Consider the following 25,413-nt stretch of genomic DNA (forward strand, 5'->3'; position numbering starts at 1 on the left):
TATTGATAGCAGAAATAAGAAATATGGGGGCAGAAAATAGAGTTGGTCTGTTTGTCTGTGAGTTTGCAACCAGTCCACACAAATTTCTATTAAGGATTATCAAGCAACTCCATTGAAACAGAACCAATATAACATTATGTTTTATAGACATGCTGCTGTCAGTGCACCCTACAACCAACACAATATCCCAACCAACAATATACATGCATTAAATGGCTCAAATCCATCAGCCAGAACCTTGTATTAATTATAGAAGGAATTATTCATAACAATTATTTACCCACGGCATAAAGAATATACTTTGTAGTGACAACAGCCCTCAGAAAAAAAAAATAGTGAGATCCTCAATCTCACATTGTGAATTCAGTAAGGAAAAACCAAAAATATTTCAGTCCAATGGGAAAAGGTTTCAATTTCTCTAGAGTCCCAGAAATGAGGGGGTGTGTTGAGTATCTGCAACTCAAAACATAATCTTCCAAGTGTCTGCAACTTCTCTTTTAATGTGTTGAGCAAAGATGGAACACCACCATTCCCATGAGAAAAGGGGATGTTCTTTTGAAGCCCAGAGTCCAAGCAAACCCATCACACCCCACTGTTTAATGAATTTTAGCACCATAACTTTCAGAAGCATGGAATCTGAAACTTTTGGGTTTTGGGACTTTCATGATGCAAGGTTGCTGATACCAAAGTAGACAGTTCTTTCTTGAAATGCATTGATAGCATAATCAACCTGAAAGTGGCCTAACCGAGATTTCATCCTAAGGCTGTAACCAAGCCCAACACCTGAACCAGGCTTGCCCTGCCTCAGTGCTGGATTTCCTGAAATTCACATAAGCAAACTGGTCACTAAATTATGTAAACTCAGAGGAGTAAAACATTAAGGTGGTAATACTGCAATAGATCAACACCATAACTGGCAATCATAATAAGAAACAAGTAAACTTGAGTTGAACATGGCTAAATGAATCTGACCATGTAACTTCAACTAGAACCAGACAAGCAGATATCATTAATTGGTTGAGCTCAAAGAAAGAAGTTTGGATTGAAAATATTACAAAGCCCAGGTTTCTTGCCCATGTTTGTCTTGATTAGACAACATAGTAACTAGCTTAGTAAAAGTTCTGCTTCTAGCATATAAACTATGAAATATATCATATTAAAACAATAAACAGAAAAAAGTAAATTTTATGCTGATGAAGCTCTTTTTCCCTTGGTCTTTGAAGAGATAGTTTGCATTCTTCCAAGTGGCTATATAATTATATGTCATATGCACAAACCAAAGCTTTTCGCTCAAAATCGTCCACATTAATAGCAACTTGCAACTAGAAAAAGATCATGGCCATTGACAAATAAATGTAATATGATTAAGTCGCCTCATGGAAAACCTAAAAACCTGCCACAGCATTTCCTTACTGAAATCTACCATTTGAGAGAATCTGATCTTGGTGGAATTACTCTTCAATGGTTGTACGTCTACATTTTTTTTTTTTTTGGCATATTAGTCTTTTGCCTCTACATAAGGTTGATTTGTTTTTCTGTCTTTCCTTATAGGCTAGTAGACTTGGAAATAGAAAATCAAAAGAAGTTTATTAGTTAAAAACTTCATGGATGAATATTTGTTAAAACTTAAATACAGATGGAGCTGGGTCAGAGCAACCAGTGTTTAGGAGGTTATGGCAGCTTAATTTCTGATGATTTTAAGTAGATTTGTCTTTGTTCACTATTGTTCTTTCAGTGAGATTTCTAACATTAAAGTTTAAATCTTCAGCTCCAGGAAGGATTGCAGTACTGCCTTGGATTGGTTCCTCAAACCCCATAGTAGAATTGGATTCTTATAAATATTTGGTAGATGTGTCTCTTAGTACAAGCAGCCTCCTTGGCAAACTTCATCAGCTAGGGAATCGAATCTTTTGCCATCTCAGAAAATTATTCAGTTTCTAAATGTTTATTGAGAAGATAATCAAGTTGCAGACTTGCCTTCCCAAATACTGACTCACCCTTGCATCTTTCTCCTTCATTATGCCATACAATGTCCAGATAGCAATTCTTCAAACTAAGGTTGTCATAATTACACGTCTTTCTAAAGCTTATCTTAGACCCATTGCCCACCACTAATTCAAATACTTTTCCCAAGTGCAAGCCCTAGTTTAGAGATCTCCCAAATTTAGAGATCCCATAGGAAAAAACCTAGGTTACCTCAGTTGACGTCTTATCTTGTGGGTAGCCCCACATGGCCCTACAGTTCCATCTACATGCCATGCATACCACAACCCAGTAACACAGAAAAGCTGTTATCCACTAGAACGGTGTCAAGTGCAAAAAAAATCTCCACATGAATGCACCAGGACACCACTTTTATACCTTCTTCTTGCCAAAATAGTGTTGTACAGTGCTAGGTGCCCTCCTTCTGATGGATGCCCAAACACTTCAGATGCTCATGAGATGTTGGTGTCTGCTTGGCAGATGCCAATGGGGTTGTCTATGTCACCTCTAAATGGAGGTGATTCTGTGTGGGTTTAAGGGGAAGACTAGTTCTTCCACCATCAAGGTAGGGGTTCATGTCCCTCCAGGAGGCTGAATCCCAGGGAGTTCTATGACACCACCTCTGAGCACAGGTGATTCTGTGTGGGTTTAAATGGAAGACTACTTAACTGCCATCATCATGCTCCTCCAAGAGGCTGCCTCCCAATAATCTTCCCTTGAAAGTGTCATCTTTGACATAGCATTTTAATACAACTATGCCTACCTCAGTTAGGGGCAAGGGTTTGGCATTTCCAGTATGGCTCAATGCACATCAATCATGGGTCCAACCTACCATCTCAAATACATTAGAACTGATTTGAGAATTTTGATCTAGTAGTTAAAATTGTTGGATTCATTGAGCTGGGATTAGCATGCACTGAACTGTTTCAATCAGAATGACAAAAAGGGGGAACTCATGAATATATGTGAGACATGTGTCAGTATTAGATTCTTCTCATCTCAATGGCATTTACTGAGTTACTTTTCATAAGCATGATAAAAGAACTCCATTATCAGAGCATATCCAAGACAACCAAAAAGCTTAGTCTCCTAGATTTTCATACGTGAAATCAGTGTCCATGCTTCCAAACTTCTATTGCCTCTCATTCTCATCCATTCTTCTCTCAAACTTGGAAACATCATCATTCCATCTAGCTAATCTCCTCTAACTAAGGACCCTTTACAAACAGCTTCCCACCACTGCTATTATCTCTATATTTTGGCTGCCATGGTGAAGGAGGCCTACTATACGTATACTGGATTACCAACCAGTGAAAAGTAAAATAAGAAAAATGTCAGTGAACTATTGAAGCTATCAGTGTGATTGATCAGACAAGAACCAAGGGCCTTTGGCAGATTTCTTTCATTTCCAAATTCACTCGCCACCTTACTCCCAAGCCTAGATGAAGAGGATAGTTAGAGAATTAAATGTAAAAATCAGTCAAGTTCAAACTGATTCAAACCAGCATTTTATTGGGCTTGAGCTTATTTCATGGTTGAAGTTTGGCTTGGGTTGAAGAACACCAATCCAAGCTCCATTAGAAAGTCTTTGTCCTTGTTTTAGTATAAGTTTCTGAATTTGAGGAGCATGAGTTTGGCAACAAGGCCTCGTGAAAACTTTTTATCTCTATGAATCCATATAGATTTTTTATTTACTATTTCTCTTATGTCTATAAATGTTTAACTTTCTCACAAACCAATTAACATTAGACCTGGCCAGGCTTAAGACATTTTTATTAGTTTTTTTTTCTTTCTACTATTTTAAAACACATGAACTACACATGGTCATACATGCATTTTCTAGCATATTCCAACATGATGAAAGAGTAGGAGAGAGAAGGCTCTCCTTTTTCTTAACTAATCAATGTGGGATTTAAACTTTAGAAGTTCTCTCTGTCAAAATGGAATCATTTTCCCTGTAGAGTTGACAGGTTAAAGTTAGTCAAAAGAAAACCTTTATTGGTTCATCTCTACCTGGATTGCTCAAAGACTGTAAGATTAGTTCCACTTTCTTGAAACAATGCTGATGTTGGACAACCCTAGGATGGTTGCCTACAATCAAATAGGTGGGCTAGGGCTTTTATTTTTTATGGTTTAAGGAGAGGAACAAGGGATAAAGTTTATGTCAGAAAAATAAAATAAAATAAAATAAAAATATAGAGAAAGGAGATAAGGAGAAGAAGAGATAGCAACCTTAGAATCACACTAAGGCCTTCTAGGAGTTTCAGCTAGAAGAAAATCAATAGAGTTTAACACCAATCTTACTTTAATTGCAACTAACACTAAAGCTCTTTGCTGATGTATATCTTGGAGATTCATCCTCAACAAATGCCCTAGATATTAATTAGACTCCAAAAATCATGAGGGGAATGGAGCAGAGTTACCAAGATCCTTTCCCTTCGAGCTTCCTTAGGAAACCCATTCTCACCCCTGTCCTAATTGTTGATACTGAATTATGCATCCCATTGCCATTCCTAGATACTCTAGACCCCGTGTATAAGTTAAAAATTAGGGATCAGGGTTGTTGCAGATAACACTGCTGATATTTTTCATGATTCAAACCATTACCAATGAGATTTGGATTAAAAACTCAGTAGGTACGAACTTTGCAAGTACAAGTTTTGGTCAAGTAAGAAGATCACATACCAGGAACATGACGACCAGAGCCCAAGTCAGTTCCGAAGTCCAAGAAAACAGCACCTTCCAATATCTTGTTCTGAATACAGCAAGAGTGGCATAAGGGGGTGAAATAGTTTCAAGAATTCATTGCAGCCCAACAACAATATAAAGTGCACCATAAAGATATTGAAAAATTGTAAATGTGATTGGGTATCTGAAGAATATATTTTAACATTTAACTATAATAATTTTTACAAAAGCGCAATTTAGATCAAGTATTCTATCAACAAAAATAAAAAATTAGCCATTTAAACAGAAGGGATAATTGGACCAACAAACAAGAGGTTCTCAAATTCAAATCTGTCAACTGGACATAGTCTTCAGTTCCCTCACCAATTTCATGCACCCAATTCCCTGTTTGGCACACAAATTTTGGGTAGCTTAGAAGATATTTTTTGGCTGTCAAAGTACTTTAATTACTTGTTTGATTATACTTCAAGTAATTTAGACTAGAGACATTGTAGAGTTAAAAAGCTCCTTTTCCAATAGCTTGGGTTGTACAAAGGTTTAAAGAGCTTTAGGCTCTTTTGCTTCCATTTCTGTTTTCTGTGAATTATCTTTGTCCTTCCATTGGTTTTTTTTAGCCTTCTTCATCATTTGAGCATGGCCTGCACATATTTCCTGTGTACATGACTTTCAAAACATTTGGCACTTTGAGGATTTCAATCACTATAAGTAAATAAATAACAAAAGTTCATTTCCAGAAGTTACAGCTAACTTACTTCCTTCCGAAGAGTTGCAAGAACTAAGAAGCCAATCTCCAGTTGAAAGGTTTCTATTACATGGACATCTATGGCTTATAAGTTCTATGGAAAGACCATTCAACTGACCTGTTATCCTATTCTATCCCACACTCCTGTTATAAGAGAGAACTCAAACATCTTTGCAACTGAAATTCAGTATGCTTCTTCCTCTGTCTCTCTCCTCTCACATGCAAAATCATACAATATAACAAAAACTACCTCATCCTTACTTGCACAAGCACACAATACAACAAACATGCTCAGAACTCAGGACATCTGTTTCATTAAATAGGCTTTTCTTTCTTTCTACCTTTGGATTTTAGGTTTCCTTTCCAAACCTTTTGATGGAATGCTAATATAAGATTATTTCAACTGTTTTTTAAGTTTCTAAAAGTTCATGTTGTTAGTGAATCAACTCATCATGTTTTAAGATATTTGTGATTTTAACCTCTCTTATATTATATAATATGTTTGGATAGCTTATATATCTTATGGTGCTATTAGAAGTGACACTATACAAATAGGAAAAACATGCACAAAAGATGAGGTGTCATATCATATTAAAGGCTGGAGGGACTTTAGCAACAATCATAACTAACCAGACCAAAAGCACTTCTTATTATGTCAAAAGTCCTTAATACCTAGCAAACGAACAAGACGTAAAGGACTACACTAGAAACAGATGGAACAGACCTCCCTGAATGCCACAAATTTACTCAGTAACATTTTCCACAACTCATTTGAGAAGGCTCTCACCAACTTTGAATCATGTCCCCATGAAGATCAAACTATTTGGCTCTGAAATTTCTCAACAACCACTATATGGTCTCATAAGTTTTAGGGAAACATCAGTAACTAGCAACAATGGTATTGTAGAATGACAACACATAATCCATAAAGATTTCTTCTTATGTAATAATAATTGAGAGGGCCTCATTGGTAGGTGCGGCCTGCACATTAGAACCGATGGTTATGGACTGAATCCATTCAAATGGAACATTTTCTCTTGTGGAACCTCCTTCTATCTGAAAGATAAAGAAGTGTGCCACTTTGCTCAAGATTTTCTACAACAATGGAAATTCCAACTTACCGTAGCATATTTGAAAATCATAGATTTGCTTCCATGAGATGGCAGCCTAAATGAGAAGTCTATATAATTGCCAAGGGGGAGTTTGAGATAATATATTGCACACCACATTTCACAGAAAATATGTTTTGATCAATAGATCAACTAATGTAGTGCAGTACAATCCAACATAGAGAGGAAAATAAGATCCACCTAAAAATCACAATCATGTTAATGACACATCTGGAAGTGATCTTGCATGGAATATTATTTAATCACAATCATAATTGGGTTTCTTTTTCCAAATGAAGCTTATAAAGATACAACCTACGCGCCTAGACAACAAGATTCAATGATGCTTTCAAATTCATTTCCTTTTTTCTTTGTAAGTTAAGGAACATCCTCATTCATAGTGTTAGGATGGAGCCCTTCAAAAAGCATGACATGATGTAACAATAAATGGATTTATTATTTATACTATGATTCCAGTTTCTCAATTTATCTATCCTATTTATGCATTATACTTCTGAGCATTCAAGTCTGGCATCTCTTGCATTGTACATGACTTGCATTAGGAGTTACATGGAAAATATAAATCATGGGTTCCCTGCCAATAGATGAGTTGTTCATAACTAGTTCATGAACTTAGGCAATCCATTTGAGGTTGTAGTGCATTACCTCCTAATTAAAGAAATAACTCGGTCTGGTCATCAGGATGATTTTCCTATAGTAAGTGCACTTGTGTGTATGGTTATACATTGAACATGACCTATGATGAGTCATGACATTAGTTATTGAGTAATCATGATCTCACTAAGCTACTATATTGTATAGCTCTCAACATTGAGAGGATACTAATCTTGTGCTAAAGTCATCATTGAATTTTCCCTATGAGTGAGACCCTAAGGTGGTCATACATTCCCTATAAATTGGATCACTATTGATGGAGGTTAGTGGCAATAAAGCATACTCAAGATAAGCGTCATGATATCTCATGTGTTTGAAATAGTATACCCCATTGGGTGATCATAAAGAAATGTAATCAAGAAATCTATGGTCGTAGTAATTTCTTAATTGGAATTTCACATATGCTCTTTGAGAGCTAAAATTTGTTAGTTGATCACATAATAGGAGGATTTGAGACTCAAGGGTTGTAAAGGTAATCTTGAGAGATTGATAGCATCCACTCGTTAAATTACAAACATCAGTTCATAGGGAACTTACATACAGCGGATAGTAGATCAGGGACCTAAGATTAGTATCTCATTATGATATCATAAAATACTAAAGTACAATGAAATCTCTGTAGTGGGATGTGAAGTCAACTCCAGAATCGAATTCTAAGAAAATCAATATTTTCCTACAAGTCTTAGTGGCCTCTACTCGAACTCATATTCTATGGTGGCATAGTTTTTTAGGGATTTTTGGGTTCCATATTCATGTGTGCATAAGAAGATTTCAATAAATACATAAGGTTGCAAAAGAGCTTATGAATGATCTTTCTAGATTGAGATAATTACTTAATTAAAACCTAACATGGCTAATTAATTAATTAAAACCCAAGTGGGTTGGATTAAGTGACCTAAGCCAACAAGGAAACCTATATAAACCCCCTTAAGGGCTAGGGCTTGAACATGTTTGCCATTCATCTTTCTATAAAGAAAGTCGTAGCCACCACCCCTTTGAGAGAGGATTCCACCTCCTCACATGCCAAGATCGGAAAAAAAGTCATCGGGTGGAAGATTTGTTGGTCTGTGAGATTCACATCAACGCTCCATCAATAGGATTTGATCTAAGAACATCCAAATCACAGGTAAAGCACTCATTCTCTAGATCTAAAAGCTTCAAATGTTTATATGCTTCTATATCTTAGATCTAGAGTAGCCTAGGATAGATTCTTGCATGCACCCTAATAGTTCATGTTGTGAGTAGTGACAATGATGTAAGGTTGGATGATATTCCTATAGTACAGGATTTCCCTGATGTTTTTCGTGAGGATTTGCCTAGACTTCCACCGAAAAGTGAGATGGAGTTCATTATTGAGTTAATGTTAAGGACAACTACTATTTCAAAGGCACTTTATCCTATAGTACCTTTAGAACTCAAGGTGCTGAAAATACAACTCCAAGAGATGCTTAAAAAGGCTTTATAAGGCCTAGTGTATCACCTTGGGAGAACCCAATGCTTTATGTTAAGAAGAAAGATGAGACATTGAGATTATGTATTGATTACAGGGAGTTGAATAAGGTGACCGTTGAGATCAAGTACCCATCGTCTAGGATTGATGATCTGTTTGATCAATTGTAGGGTGCTAGTGTTTTCTCTAAGACAAACCTCCGATCTTGTTATCATCAACTTGACTCTAGTGAGGATGTACCTAAGACTGCTTTTCATACTAGATACAAGCATTGTAAATTTATGGTGACACCCTTTAGCTAAACTAGTGCACATGTAGCTTTTATGGATTTGATGAATCGGGTATTTAAACCTTACTTAGATCAGTTTGTGGTTGTTTTCATAGATGACATCTTGGTCTACTCACAAGGTAGGGAAGAGCATGAGCAATTCTTAAGGATTGTTTTATTTTATTTTTATCAAAAACAAAGAATAATGTATTAATAGTAGAAAAAATACAAGAAAAGGATGAGAGGTCCTTCCCTCAAAATACAAAATCTGATCGAAGTACGAATACACCCCTCTATAGAAAACTATATACAAAGATGATCCCCAACTATCTCAAACTTTTGAATCACGAACCACAATCCAGTTGAGTTGTAAAACACTAAGAGGAACTCCTCTAAAAGCAATAGTACAAGAAGCTCATAAAGAGGAATAGAAATGAAGTAAATCCCATAACATCCCTTCTCATCTCCCCTTATCCTCAAAAATCCCAGCGTTTCTTTCTTGCCACACAATTCACAACAAAGTGAGGCAAGCGATTTGCCAAAGTGTCTTGCCTCTAATTGAGTTCCCCAAACCTCTAAATGCAATAATCATCATGTCCTCAATACTCCTTGGTGGAACCCAATCCAACCCTGCTAGATTGAAGAGCTTGTGCCAAAGCCCAATAGTTAAAGGGCAATGTAGAAAAAGGTGATCAATCTATTCTTCATTTCCTTTGTATAAAACGCACTACTCAGACAAAGGGATTTTTAGGGTCTTCTCAATTGAAGCTTGTCATTGGTGTTTACCTTGCCATGTACTACTAACCAAGCAAGGGCCTTAACATTTAAAGGGGCTTTTGAACTCCACAAAAACTTGGTTGGAAGAAACAAGATAGGATTTGAGAAATTTAACAAGGCCAAAAAAAAAATTTAACAGTGAACAAGCCTAGTGAGGACAAAGACCAAGCTCTTGAATCTACCGCAAAATGAGAAAAATGCACTGAACTAAGGGAGGACATGAGTCTCTGAAGGAGTTCAATTTCTATATTAGTGAGATTACAACGGAAATTAAAATTCCAAGATAGTGGATAGGAATTGCCAAGGACAATTGAGACGGTGAGGTTTTCCATAGAAATAACTCCTTAAAGATTGTGGAATTGAGAGCACAAAGGTTGGTTACCCCACCATAGATCTTCTTAAAAACATATTCTCTCCCCATTCCCCACCACTAGACGGATATATGGGGAGAAATCCTGGAAAAATTGTGCAATAGTCTTCCAAGGATATTTATGTGACCATCTAACCACCATGTTAGCATCCCATCATTAGGATGTCCCATAGATACTCACAATAAACTGATGCCAAAGACCATTTCTTTCCCTAAGGAACCTCCAAAGCCATTTCCCTAAGAGAGCATTATTTCTCAAGGAAGTCTTCCCGAATCCCAAACCTCCCAACTCTTTTGGCCTACAAACAACATCCCACTTGATAAGATGGTCTTCTTTATATATATAAGTAAAGAGAGGTAAAAATACATTAAAAAGAAACACCAAAATGGCAACTCAAAGTAAACAAAAAAGATACACCAACCCCCACCCAGCTGGAGCAAAAACAGTTGTCAACAAGGAGGTACAAAAAAGACCCCACCCTCAATGAGAGCCCAACCAAATGAAACCAACTAACGTCAAAGGACCATCTTTTATGAACAATTTCATCTCCTACCAAAAAAAACAAACAAAAGAACTTTTAAGTCTTTGGATGAACAACACATCATCTTTAAACGCAATTTTGTTCCTTACCTTCCAAACCGTCCAAAAAATGCATAAGGGGCCCACTCTCCAAACTTCCCTCCTCTTCTTACCCACAAAGGACACATCCCATCCCAAAAGTGTCGCCCTAACTGACATAGGCAGCACCCACTGCACCCCAGAGAAAGTGAAAAACATCCCCCATAAAGTCCTTATCTTGGCATAATGGAGTAGGATGTGATCTATCGATTCTTCATGCATTTGGCAAAGGTAATATCTATTCACTAACAGTCATCCTCTTTTCTAAATTTTATCCAAAGTAAGAGTCCTTCCCCATGTTGCTTCCCACCCAAAAAAACTCACTTTTGGCTACACACAAGGCTTCCAAATGATATTTGATAGGAAGGAAATTGTAAAGCTTGGTTCTAAGGCTTTGTAGAAGGATTTAATAGAAAACTTCCCGCACTTGGTCTCCATCCAAAGCACCCTACCCTCCTTATCCCGCTGAACACTCTTCCCATTGAGACTCAATAAGAATCTGTCCACCTCATCCACCTCCCAATCATTGAAGGGTCTAAAGAAATACGGGCTTTAACTCCCCCCTCAATCAGCAGAACTCTGCACATCATTCACCCAAGCGTCCTTAGAGACGGCTAGAGCAAATAATGAAGGAAAAGAGTCACAAAAAGGTAAAGTCACACACCATTTATCCTTCCAAAATCTCACCCTTTGTCCATTGCCTACCATAAAGGAAAGTCTACTACTTACCAAGTGTCACTCCTTCCTAATTGCTTTCCACTACCCCACACCATGCTCATCCCTCACACCATCCCCTTTGCTCCTCCCCATACTTTCCCCTTATCACTTGATTCCAAAAGGCCCCTCTCTTAATTGCAAACCTCCAACTTCATTTGCATAGGAGAGCCTTACTGAGAATAGATAGGCAATTCACCCTCCACCTCCCTTTTCTTTTGTCTAAGCAAACAGTCGCCCACCTTACAAGATGAGTTTTTCTCTCAAGAGCCTGACCTCCTCACAAGAAATCCCTTTGAATCTACTCTAACCTCAATCTGACTATCCTGGGTAAATAAAGTACAAACATGTAATAAATAGGCAAGCTAGTCAAAGTGCTTTGTATCAAGGTGATCCTCCCTCCTTTGGAGATGTATTGTCTCTTCCACATTGTCAATCTGTTTCGAATCCTTTCCTCCACACCATCCCAAGCAGCCACGGACTTAAAAGGCGCACCCAACGGCAATCCCAAGTAAGAGGAAGGAAGACTCCCAACCTTACAACCAAGTTTTGCAGCCAAATCCTCCACATTTTTCACATATCCCACTAGGATTAACTCATTGTTGTCCAAATTAATTCTCAACCCCAAAATGGCCTCAAACCACATGAGGGTCCAACATAAATACGTCATCTGATCCTGAGAAGCCTCACAAAATACAAGTGTATCATCTACGAACAACAAGTGGGACACTTGAGCCCCTTCGCCACCTCTACCCTTCACCTTACAAGTTGTCAAAAAGCCCCCATTCACAACTCTCTTTAGAAGGAAACTAAGTACCTCCATAGCAATCACAAACAAGTGCAGTGAAAGAGGATCCGTTGCCTTAAACCCCTGGAACTTTGGAAAAAGCCTGAGGAAGTCTCATTAACCAAAACGGAGAACCTGGGTGTGGAAATACACCACTACATCCACCCTAGCCATTTCTCCCCAAAACCCATCATACTCAAAACTGAAAGTAAGAATGACTTGTCCACATGACCATACGTCTTTTCTATATCAAGTTTGCACATCACTGCACACTCATTGCTCTTCAAAATTGAGACTATGGTTTCATTAGCAACAAGGGCAGGATCCAAAATTTGTCTACCCTCCACAAAGGTATTTTGGGCCTTGGAAATCACCTTAACCACCACCGGCTTTAACCTATTTGCTAGCACTTTAGCCAACCACTTATACAGTCCTCCCACCAAACTGATTGGCCTAAAAGCCCTTAAGTCTTCTGCTCTTCTTTGGGATCAAAACTAAGAAAGTTGCATTCCAACTTCTGACAAAACAGTTGTGGTCATAAAACTCCTTGAAAAAACCCATGACCTCCTCCTTCACAAACCCCCAAGAAAACTGTCAGAAAGCCATGGAAAAACCATCAGGCCCTGGCGCTTTGTCCCCACTAAAAATCTTAAGAGCCTCAAAAACCTCCTCCTCAATAAAAGGCTCCTCTAGCTTGGCTACTTCAAGAGCCTCCAGCCTTGCAAAGGAAAGGCCACTAATGTCAAGTCTCCAATTTCCTGCAATAGACTGCAAAACCTTAAACGCACTAACCACTCCATCTCTAATCTCATTCTTCTCTATTAACCAAGTACCATTGATTTTAACTCAAGCCATTAAGTTCCTCCTCCTGTGAGTGTTAGCCATCTTGTGGAAAAAAAACTAGTATTTCTATCCCCTTCCTTCAACCACACTTCCCTTGATTTCTGTCTCCAAGAAATTTCTTCCAGGAGAACCCATTTTTTAAAATCCTCCTTTGCTTCTCTCCTAACTTCCATCTCATGAACAACAAGTGGTCGGACTATCTCTTCTTTGTCCCAAAATTCCACCTGCTTCAAAGCCACAGCCTTATTGACTTCGACTTTTCCAAAGACATTCCTATTTCAATCTCTCAATAAAGGCTTCAAGGCTTTCAACTTTGCAACCAAAATGAAACTAGCAGACCCACTAAAATTGAGACCTTTCCACCAAGCCTGCAGCTTATCCCTAAAGCCCTCCTCCTTCAACCACATATTTTCGAATCTAAAAGGCATTAGGCCTCTCCTCAACCCTCCCCCATCAAGCAGAATTGGACAATGGTTAAAGATGATAAGATGATCTTTCTTCCCTTCCCCCGCCCCAACTTAAGGATTGTTTTATAGATTTTGAGAAAGCACCAACTCTTTGCTAAGTTCAAGAAGTGTGAATGTTGGCTTGATAGGGTTTCTTTCCTTAGTCATATAGTTTCCAAGGATGGGATTCCTATTGATCCTAGCAAGGTGGAGGCTATAGTTAGTTAGAAAAGGCCTATCACAATAACTGAGGTCATGAGCTTTTTAGGATTTGTTAGGTATTATAGACGCTTCATAGAGGGATTCTCTAAGATTGCCCTCCCTCTAACTAAACTTAGAAGAAAACTAAGTTTATACGGTCTGATGAATGTGAGCATAGTTTTGAAGAGTTGAAAAATAAATTGGTGACTACTCTAATGTTGACTATTCCTTCGGGCTTAGAGGGATATGTCGTCTTTAGTGATGCATCAAACCAAGGACTTGGTTTTGTATTAATGCAACATGGGAAGGTTATTGCTTATGCTTCTAAGCAATCGAAACCTTATAAGCAGAACTATCCTACTTATGACTTAGAGTTGGCAGTTGTGGTTTTTGCCCTTAAGATTTGGAAACATTATTTGTATGATGAAACATGTGAGATTTAAACAGACCATAAAAGATTAAAGTATTTATTTTCTCAAAAAGAATTGAATATATGACAAAGGAGGTGGATTGAACTCCTCAAGGACTATGATTGCTCTATTTTGTATCATTCTGACAAGGTGAATGTAGGTGTTGATGCTTTGAGTTGAAAGTATAGTGGTTTTTTGCATACAAGGAAGACAACCTCATTTGTTATGTGATCTGGCAAGAATTAGGGGCTTAGTTCACAATTCTGGATTTTGAACTATCAGTGACCATATACAGACTATATGAGTCTCCCATATGATACTTAAAAAGACAAAAAACAATGAGTTTCCAACATAAAAATTACTTACTATTTATCAGCAGAAACCAGCCATTTTTTAATAATGACTTGCTACCGTGTTTAAAAGACTAGGACCACACCTCAACAATAAGAGACATGAATTTCAATTGTCCAAGGAACAATGGCTCATCTGTCAAAAATTAAGGCACGAAAATTTGAATCTGACCCAAAATGGTTCTGACTTAGACATGACACTGATAACAAATATATACACTGGCTATATGAATCTCCTACATAATACTCTTAAAGGAATAAAGAAATGAAATGAGTTTCCCACATATAAATTACAGCCTACTCATATGCAGAAGCCAGTGATTTGAATAATAGCTAAAGCAGTACGTGCCAGAAGACTGTGATGGACTAGTTTTCCTATGTATTAGGAGTAATATTATCCTCCTATACCCCTGTATGCTTTGCGGCGTTTGCCTTTGCTTATATATTGATGTTTATTTATCGAAAAAAAAAGTAATATTATCCTCCTATACAGAAGTCTCTTATAATAACATCAAAGGAATTAAAGAAAAATTTATAGCTAGTGAGTTTCTGGGAGGAAGGTTCCTCTCAAAGTAAACCACTATCCATTCTTTTCCTTTTTCTTCTCTACTTCTTTTTGTTTCTTTTTTATTTAATTGGTCAAAATAGGCCCACAAAAGAATCACATCCAAGTTGCACAACCAACTAGATTTATATGGAGAAACCAATCATGAAACCCAAAAAAATTACCCAGTCAGCTAGAAAAATAAACAATCTTGGATCATGAGGTCCTTTATTGCAATGACAAAATTAGACATACCAAAGGGAATGTCAATTCACTGTTAGCAACTAGACATGATGTCCCAGATCCAACTGCACCCTCACCATACCCTCGCACACTACCAAGACCCCCAATTGCAAATGCTTGATATGGAGCCATGTCCCCTACTATGGAACCACCTGTCAGACTGTCAAAGGAAAAGGTAAGATCAATGCAGATAGAAACACGAAATAAAACTCATTATAAGACAGGAATAGAACATGATTGGATAAGCTAATATTGAAGGAAGCACAAACAGTTAGTGCAAAGAACACTACAGTATAAAAATTAGGATTCTTGAAGGCTACTCCTGCCTCAAAATAAAGTTAGCACCTCTGTGGCAACTAATCATTTCTCTTAGGTTTACTTTCATTCTTCCTATAGATGAAATTCATGTTTCTTATTTTTTGAACCCCACTTGCTATAGCTGGAATCAGGATTCTTATTTTCAAAGAATGGTGTTTCTTATATTTCTTTTAACAAGTAATCAATATTGCATTTGTCTTGAATTCAGAGGGAAGTAAGACCTTGTATACATGCGAGGTACGAGCCATATGAGAAAACCAACACGTCAAACAAATTGGACTCCCTGTTTAGCTAATCAATTGGCAGATTGTTCAGCCAAATGAGGAGCCAAGCACCTGTTTTCTTTTGTAGGAGATTTTACCTCCTCAGATATGTTGAACATTTTTAGGTTTGTAGATTGGCATTTCCTTCAGCTCTGTGGCTTTTATCAGACTTTGTATATGTTGGAAGTATCTCTTCTCCTTTATTCTACTTCCTAATTCATATAAATGAATATGTTGTTCCTAATTAAAAAAAAATTGAAAATTAAAAATTAAAAACAAAAAAGGTAAATTAAATTTAAAAAACTGAAAAAGAAAAGAAGAAGACCAAGGAATACACAAAATCAAACAAAGACATCCCTCTAAAATCATCCAACCCTAACAACTAAGTAAAATCCTTTCAAAGATTTTTAAATTCCTTAGCTGCACGATTCAAAGGGCTCCAAATAGAACAAATTGCGCTAATCTCCAAACTCAAAACCTTCTGCAAGCTGAACATTCCAATAACCAGCTCTAAAAGATGTCATCAAGAAATATAGAGCAACCTGAAATTCATATAAAACTCGAGCAAATCTTGCATTGAAACAAAAGATGATGACTTATACTCCATGTCTCTCTCTGCAGGACATGCAATGCTCAATTCAGAATAACCTACTTTCAGCCAATTAAAAATAAGATAAAGTAGAATTAAAAGAGCCACTTCCAAGAGACCGAACATACCCCCATAACATGGAAAGAGGGAACTTAGAGTCCATTCATAGAGAAAGAAATTCATAGAACAGCTTAACTGTTAAGGGCTATGCTTTGGTTCCTCTTCCAACCCAAAGCATCCTTCCTTTATCAAGACATCTCTGTCGAGTAAAGACCGTCACAGAAGGAACACAGCCACCAACATTAATGTATTCAGCAATCTCCAAATTCAGAATATCAGAGCATGAAATTCCCCATCCATTACACATGATCTTGCACTAAAGCATCCTTATACCTAGCTATTCTAATAGCTCAAAACTGCACTCCAAAAGAGTCCCCATAGCAGAGATCATGCCAGAAGCAGACCATCAACCCCAGCACCACACCCCCTCTCACCACTTTATGATCAGAAGACAATCCCACATATCTCTTTCGCACCCACTCACCCATTGGCAAACCTTCCTTTACTCGCTGTCTCCAGAGTAAAACTAAACCTTATAATCATTTGGTGAAAGGCACCTTATTAATCATGTATAGAAACCAAAGCTGCGAGCTTCTATTTTCCTTCACAGATCACTGCATCTTAACAGTATGGTTCTCGAACTCCTTTCCACATCTTTCCACAAGAAATTATGCTGCAGCTTCCCAAATGCCTTTAGAAAGTACACAGAAGTTAGAAAAGAAGATTTTATTATTCTATTTGGCACAGGAGACTCAAAAGGAAATGAAAGAGCTGAGAAGAAATGGACAGAAAATGGTGAGGCTTGCAATCCAAATTCCTCTTATCCTCTCCTTTTCCTTCTATCATGTCCTTGTCAAACACACTCTTAATGAGTTAGAGACTAATTATATAAGATCCCTCTAAAAAAAAATCCTACTCTCCACAAAGATTTCCATGCAGATTATCACTTTGTGAACCGCTTAACGATAGGACACCAAACACTTGAAGCTTCAATCAGGAATACACTAAGGTTTTGTTTCTTTCTTCTTCTTTTTTTCCCCCCTTCCTTTTTCATTATTGCAAAATGTATTTATTTGGAACTAAACCTGAAAACCATCAATCCCCAAGCTGCCAATCCCCACTCCAACTCCTTGACACCTAGGGCAAGCCCCAAGGACCACTTGTGATACATGGACTCATCAAACTAATCCAAGTGTAGACACAATATGGTATTGGTGTGGGCATTGGATCCTTATCAGTATAGATAGAAAGACATACCATTTGCCCTTTATTCTTTGGCCAAGTTGGAATTGCATTTGAAGGGGTTTGGGGGCAAAGAAATAGGAAATGCTATTTTCTATATGACTTTATTTTTAAATTGTTTTCTTTTTTCAGTAATGTAGGGCAATAGAGAGAAAAGAATATAGAGATTAATATAAGCAGAAGAGAAAATTTCTAAATAATTATGATTTTCTTTTCTTTGATATGCGACCTAAAGTTTTAGGGTATCTCCGACCAAAGATTTTACCCACCCAATAGTGAAATCCTGCAAATAAAGCAAAAACGGCTGCTGAAAATAAGTTAGCTTTGGATTCAAGGTTGGTCGTAGATCATGCAGTGGCTCAAAAGATGAAAGAATCGGGTTTAGAGAGGTGATGGTTTTTAAAGAAAGACTATAAATATATATAAAGAACTAACCACAACGCTTGCACCAAAAGCGCAGAAAAGTACACACAAAGTATACAAATGGTGCCAAAGGACAAGCAACAAGAAGATAGAGGAAGGAACAAAAAACCATACCCCCTCTCCCCCACTCCTTACTCAAAACTAATCCAATCTACATAGCCTATCAAGGACATGGGATTAACATCAACATACGATTTAACCCATTCCACAAAAGTATTCATAAATGAAAATTTAATGGTTTGTTCTGTTTTCTCTTAATCTTCAAAGGCCCCTCTATTTCTTTCTGTCCGAAGCATCCAGAACAAGCATACTAAAGCTGCCCTCCAAGCTTTTTGTTGCTTCTTGCCCATGAAGGAACTATGCCAGCTTAACAAAGTTCTCCTCACCAAGGAATGCATCACCCAAACCACACCAAGCATAGAAAAAATCAATTGTAACAAAATACTAGCTATAGCGCAATGGAGGAACAAATAATTAGCCAACTCCTCATCCTTTTAGCCATGGAGCACCTATTCAAAACACTTCATCCCCTCCTTTTAAGTTGCTCAATTGTCAAAATTCTGCCCCATAATGCTTTCCAAGCACAAAAACTCACCTTCGTGGGAAACTATGAATTCCAAACATAGCTTGTAGGGAACCTATGAATTCCAACCCCCCCTGGATTCCTTCCACTCCAAACTATCATCCTCCTCCCTCCTAAGTGAGCAAGCTTAGAGTTTCTAGAAAAAGTTTGTCATTACTTCAAACCCCCAATCATGAAACTGCCTAGAAAACCGAAGGCTCCACCACCCACTTTCCCCGTATCGCCCCCATCCATCCGCAACCCATGCACCTTTGCCTGTGGCAAAAGAGAACAACAAAAGAAAAAGGTTCTTCCAAAGATGAGTCACCATACCAGCTATCTTTCTATAACTTGACCCTTGTTCCATTGGCAATAGAGAAGCAAACTCTACCCTTCATGAAGTCCCATTCTTTTCCAATCACTTTCCACACACTCACCCCATACCATCTCTCACTCCCCTTGAGCACCACGCCCCTCCTTCTTCCCTAAATTTTTTAGCAATAACTTGCTTCCAAAGAGAATCCCTCTCAATCGTAAATCTCCAACACCACTAGCCGAAAAGAGCCTGGTTCATAATAGAGAGGTTTCTGATACCTAGACCTCCGCTCTTTTTGTCCAAGCAAACTATAGGTCACTTCACAAGATGTGCTTTTTATGCAAGCTCTACCCCACCCTAAGGGAACTTGCTCTGGATTTGATTAATTTAACATCATCACGCCTATATGTAGATAGGCAATTCTAACTCTAATAAGAAACTAATTCTAATAATAATATAAAGAATCTTAACTCTAGTAAGAAACCAATTCCAATAATTATATAAAGAATCACGACACTGTACTCTATTGTAGAATAATAACCAACCTAAAATAATATAACAACATAAAAACATTATCACTTCCAATATTTATGTCTAACATAACATTTGTATCTCCATCAACCAATGAGGTGTGGTTGAAGAAGAAGAGGACATGAGAAGAAAATTTATTGGAAGTTAGCTTTTACAAGCATGTATAGGAATATGAGAAATTATTTAGCAATACAAAGGAGAAAGTGAATTTCCATAAGGAAGAAAGTAAAATTGCATTAGAAATAGAATGATATTAGCCATTGTACTTTTTTTATATACTTCTAATTTTTATAGTCTCATTTTTTAATTAAATCACATCTAGAAACAAGCATAGACTTGTATCATAAGTCTACAATTAAAATCAAATATTCTTTTATTAATTCTTAAATAAATAAAAATTTAAAATAAACTTATACTAAAATCTAGTTAAATTCACATTTGATCACCTTCTATCAACTTAAAAATAATAAAATGTTGTCCAAATGAGATGATAAAACAAATTGAAAAAATATATCATCTTAAATTTAAGTAATAAAATAAAATAATAAAAATAATAACCTTGCAACTTTGGGAGTATCTGGTCTCTCTGTCTTATATTATTTTGTACATACATAAGATTAACAATTACATTACAAACACAATTACTTTAACTAGCAATAATTTAGCTCAAATTTATACCAAAATAGAGCAATACATTATTTTAAGTACCATTAACAATAATTTGATATTAAAATTCACCATAATAAAATATTTTATTTAAATAAAAATAATAAAGAATATAGCATCACTATAATAATATATTTTATTCAAATAAAAATAATAAAGAACATAGCAAAATAAAAAAATTTAATTTTATATATATAGAATTTGTCTTCTCAAGAAAAATCTCTTTGCAAAATAAATAAAATAACAGTTAGCATTCTATTAAAATAAAGGACATAAAGAAAATAGATCTTAAAAATGGTTAGCATTCTATTAAAATAAGGGCATATGATAAATATGATCTCCAATTACAATTACCCTTAAGGTAATAAAAATGAAATATAATAAATTAAGATCATAAATAATCAAACTTGATGTAATGAACAAAGTTTCAATTTTAGCCTTTTCACCAAAAAAAAGTTGGCTTCTAATCTAGTAATGTACTATAAAAGACATTACAAATTTATTTTGATGGGTATTTTCGAAACTACTTATTTAGATAATATAGCTTTGTTGATAAGAAATAGAAGTAATTAATACCATAATGCGATTGACTTTTATGTTCGGAAATTATATTTTTAAAATGCTTTTATTAAAGATAAGGATAATTATGACATTTTTTAAAATTTTAATTAAACAAAAAATTGTTTCCCACATTGCGTTTGAAGAAAAGCAAGGGTATCCTTGCTTCTCCAAAACACAAACAAATCACACTAGGAGGTGTGACCCATGGTTGAAAATTGCATCCGAACGCTTCAAAAGTAATGATTGATCTTCAAATGTTACTTTTAGCATTTGATATGCTCTCCCAAATATTGCTTATATATTAAATAACAAAAAGACGTAAAGGATGTTAGCATGCTATTAAAATAAAGGGAAAATGTGTGTTTTCATGTTTTCATGTGAAAATACATGCAAAATGAGAACCCAACTTTTCATACTTCAATCCATGTCATGTGATTAAAAAATATCTATTGTTTTACACACTTTTAGGCCAAAGGTAGTACCTTTGACTTGATTGGGTACTACCTTTGACTTGAGAGTGCGTAAAATTGGAATTATTTTTATAGGGTTTCTATTTTCTATTTCTCTTCAAACTATTGCCCCAAAACACACTCTTCCCAAAATGAAAGATATATAATAAACATCTTCTCCATTTAAAATTAAACATGTCATATAATTATGATAATTTCAATGTCAATCAGGAAGTTGACTTCACACCACATTGGTCTACTTTAGAATTAGCATCCTATTAAAATAAAAAGCATATGATAAAAAATTTGCAAGTTACAATTATTCAATAACAAAATTAAATCATATCAACTAAAGATCATAAAGTAGCATATTAATATAATAATAGTTTCCAATGTAAATCCTATTGTCTCAACATCCTAGTGACTTGGATAATCAAATTCTTATTGACATTAATAATCCATGATTATTTTTTTCCCAATAGTGTCCCTTCCCAATAAGTAACTATTTACACCCACTTTTATTTCTGATGCACTGTAAACAACTTGTCTTCAATTTCTCTCTCTAAATGATCTCTCTCCTCTCTACCCTTTTTTATCTTTAAAATATCGCTCTTCCTTCTGCATCTCACTCACAACTCCGCCACAAGCTATAGCCTCCCAATTTCTCTCCATTCATTCTCTAGACCTCTTCAATATAAATCCATTTTCAAAAGGAATAAAGATCAAGAAGTCTGCAAAGAGATGCCTTTATAAACAGTATATTACTCATTTATCTACTTAATTTTTTTAAATTGACTTGCTTGTTCTTTTTCTAAAATTATTTTCTAGTTTACCATTTTTTCTTATATTCTTATCTATTCATCCAATGCATGAGGATGTCTTACCTCATCTCACAATTGAGAGAAAGGGAAAAGCACCGCTATGTCCACTAACGCCTCAAGAAGTTGGTTTTGATGATAAACCACTATGGAATCATGTGGCTATTCTAAGTATTGCAATGGGAGGTGGAAATAGATGTTGGACATACAACTATTGCAACAAGAAAGTGAATTTTCATATTTTAAGATTAAGGCTCGCCCTCCATTAGATCCTTTTTTAGGTCCCCATATAGTAAGATTTTAGGATGTGAAAGATCAAATGCCTACACATATTAGTGACTTCCAAGTTCTGCAATCACTTAAACCTTATCAACTTTCCCTAAGAAGAACCTTATTTTCCCTCAAATTCACCTTCAAGATGGACACAAGTCTCATTCAGCATTACTTTTTTACTACCTAAAAGCTCTTTCAAATTGTAAAAATGTGTTCAATATGTTCATTACAAAGTACTTTAAGATTAAAGAGATTTGAGGGGCAAAAGCTCTTTTCAATAATGTTTAGGTTGAGATGCTTTTGGAGAAAGAAGAGATTTCAAAATTTAAAATTGAAAATTTTTCAATATGAAATGGAAACCCCTTCTTTTGTAGATCTTTTCAAAGAGGAATTTTACTAGAATTTAGAACTGCATCATATAGGCCTCTAGACTCAATATAAAAGATGCAACCTTTTTCTACCAAAGCTTCATAAAATATTATTTGTTTTTTACTTTGGTCCTGGGTCCTGTATTAGCTATTTGCAACATGTTACTTTCAACCAATTCTTGTAATTTTTACTTCCAATATCATGACTTCCTTTTTTTCTTCAGTCCTAGGTCCTAGTTAGCTAGTTGCAACATGTTACTTTCAACCACTTCTTGCAATTTTAACAATTCTTATGATGCTTCAATAAGTCATCTATACACTTCCATATCCACTTTAGTATATGCTTCTAGTAATGCTCCTCAAACACTTCCTTAACAACCTGGCTGCTTTAGGTTCCCCTGCTTTCCATTACTTTAAGGCCCTCACTTTCCACTTATGCTTCACATTCCCCACAATTTCTCTAAAAACCAAGAATTATCAACTGAGCACACAAAAGGGAATATTGTTCACCTTGATAAGAGAAATGCTGGCCCAAGTCTAACTCCCTTAGATGCAACAAACTTGAAACGGTTGAAGATTAGCCATTTAGAAAGAACAGGAATCCCTTGTTCTATTTGCATATTAAGCTGAAAGCAAGACAAACTTGAAGTTGGTGAAATGTTATAGGAACTGCAGTTAAGATTTATAATCAATTTGCATTAAGAAAGCAGCATTCTAGATTGGTAAGAAGAGATATGTTACCTGAGTAAAACTGTGGTCATTTGCCTTTGCAAATTGAGATTCTTGCTTCAAAACTACCATACTGTCATGAAAAGTTCCACTGCACAACAGGAATTTCACACACAATATTGAAAATTACTTCAACAGCTTGTTTAAAAACCTTTTGTTAGTACAAACCTATGTACCTGCAAGTCACTGGAAACCCATCACGATCTCTGCTAACGGAGCGGCCATCATCACTAATTGGACGAACATGCTGCATGATAAATAGCAATTAGCTTCTGCCACAAACTGAGTCTCAGAGCTATAATTTGTGGATGGACTGAGAACATGGAAACTGATGCCTAGTAAACCCTAATAACAGAGACAAGTTACACCAACCTCAAACCTAATACTGGTTGTGTTGCTCCAGTTGGAACTTGCAGGATCATTCAGATCCATACCCACTGAAAATCGAGACAGATTCACACCACCACTCACCGAACGGGAGAAGTTGTCAGTAGTAAATCCATGTACCCCAATCTCAGGCGAAAGTGAGTGCTGGATCCCAAAATTTTCAGATAAGAATCAAAATACACACCGTGAATTTCCTTTTTGAAAATAAATGTTCATCTAAAGTCCCAAATGGGTAATCACAATTTAGGTTGAATTGTTCCATAAAATTCCATTTCTAAGTAAACCTGTCATGTTATGAGATGTTCCCTAACAAACCTGAATGATAAAAGACTGTTGAGCAAGCCATTCAGGCCGAGGCCTTCTATAAGCTATCAAGATATTGGAATCAAAAAGTCCCTTATCCCATGAAACATCGAGCTTCTCACTTCTGCCAAATAAATTTGGATGTTTGATGCAAAGACTGCAAATCCCAAATTGAACCAGCAACAGTCACACCATAGTCAAAGAAAGAAATGAAAATGAAAAGTGTAAGGAGTTGGGTTCTTGGACTAGGAATTATATGGCCCAATTCCATAAACCCCACAGCAACACAAACAATTTCACAGATTCCTTCATCAAAACCAGAGGCAGCCGAAATGAAAACCAAATGGAAAGAAAACCATAAACACTACCTTCCAATAACCTGAGACAGAGGACCGCCAGAGTCCCTGCAGAAGAGAAACAGAGGTGAATTAAAATGGTGGAGTCTTTTGAGAATCCGTTTGGTTGCTGAGGAAATGTTGCAAAAGAAAACAAAACAAAACAAAAAAATAAAAATAAATAAAAGCTCAAAACTTTCAATCATAAATGTTGCATCATGCTGTATCAGAGAAAAGCAAAACCCCCAGTCAGCTAAACCACAATGGTGTTGCTTCCCATTATCCCCGCCCCAAAAAGAAACATTCCTAGCACTTTCCTTCTCCTACTCAAAGGAACTGAACACCAAAATGAAAACAAAGGAATACAAAAAGAGCAGGAAAAACCTGAAAGGCTGAAGCATCAAAGCAGTACATAACTTGTGAGTGAAATCAACATTAACGTCAATTGTGGCTGTCATCGACATCAACACAACACCATCATCCATCACAAAAGAGTACAAAAACTGAGCAGCATTACCACTGGAGCCAGCAGCAGCATAGGAGCAATTGAAAGAAGAGGGAGGAGGAAAAAATAAAAGAAAAGAAAAGACAGAAACAAACCTTTGCCAGCATGAATGCTCTTCCGAGCTCCCATAATCCCATCACTAGACTAACCCATCAACACAAATCCAAATCCATGCGATTCTGCTGAGCACACCACACCACACCAAGTGTTTGTGAGATTGTTTGAAAGAGATAGAGAGAGATGGGATCCGTTGGTTGTTGTTTTGAAGATATATGCCTTGCTTTTCTTGGTCATCCTACTCCACGTAGGAATCTCTACTCGACTCGTTCACGCCAAACATCTGGGTCCGCCTTGCAACTTCCACGGTTCCACCCGCTTTTCCATTTGTTGGATCCGGATCCTACACCCTCTTTATTTTGTTCTTTACTATACTCGTCGAATTTCCAATCAAACATTTTCCCATCGCACATAAACCTCAATATACAATTGAATGGGA

At 36.5% G+C, this 25,413-nt stretch overlaps 1 protein-coding gene across 1 annotated transcript; it reads right to left on the minus strand.

Annotated features, from left to right (window-relative positions):
- Positions 1-204: 204 nt before the first annotated feature.
- LOC100263991 (outer envelope protein 39, chloroplastic) lies at positions 205-25,413 on the minus strand. Its single transcript, XM_002264400.4, has 11 exons — positions 25,013-25,413; positions 24,797-24,863; positions 24,446-24,481; positions 24,090-24,234; positions 23,760-23,918; positions 23,564-23,634; positions 23,400-23,478; positions 23,169-23,284; positions 15,232-15,379; positions 4,669-4,738; positions 205-819 (listed from the first exon to the last, which is right to left on the minus strand). The coding sequence occupies exons 1-11, from the start codon at positions 25,044-25,046 to the stop codon at positions 662-664; spliced, it is 1,083 nt and encodes a 360-aa protein (XP_002264436.1). The 5' UTR covers positions 25,047-25,413; the 3' UTR covers positions 205-661.

This window comes from Vitis vinifera, chromosome 6 (assembly GCF_030704535.1).
Source record: "Vitis vinifera cultivar Pinot Noir 40024 chromosome 6, ASM3070453v1".
NCBI classification, from domain to species: domain Eukaryota; kingdom Viridiplantae; phylum Streptophyta; class Magnoliopsida; order Vitales; family Vitaceae; genus Vitis; species Vitis vinifera.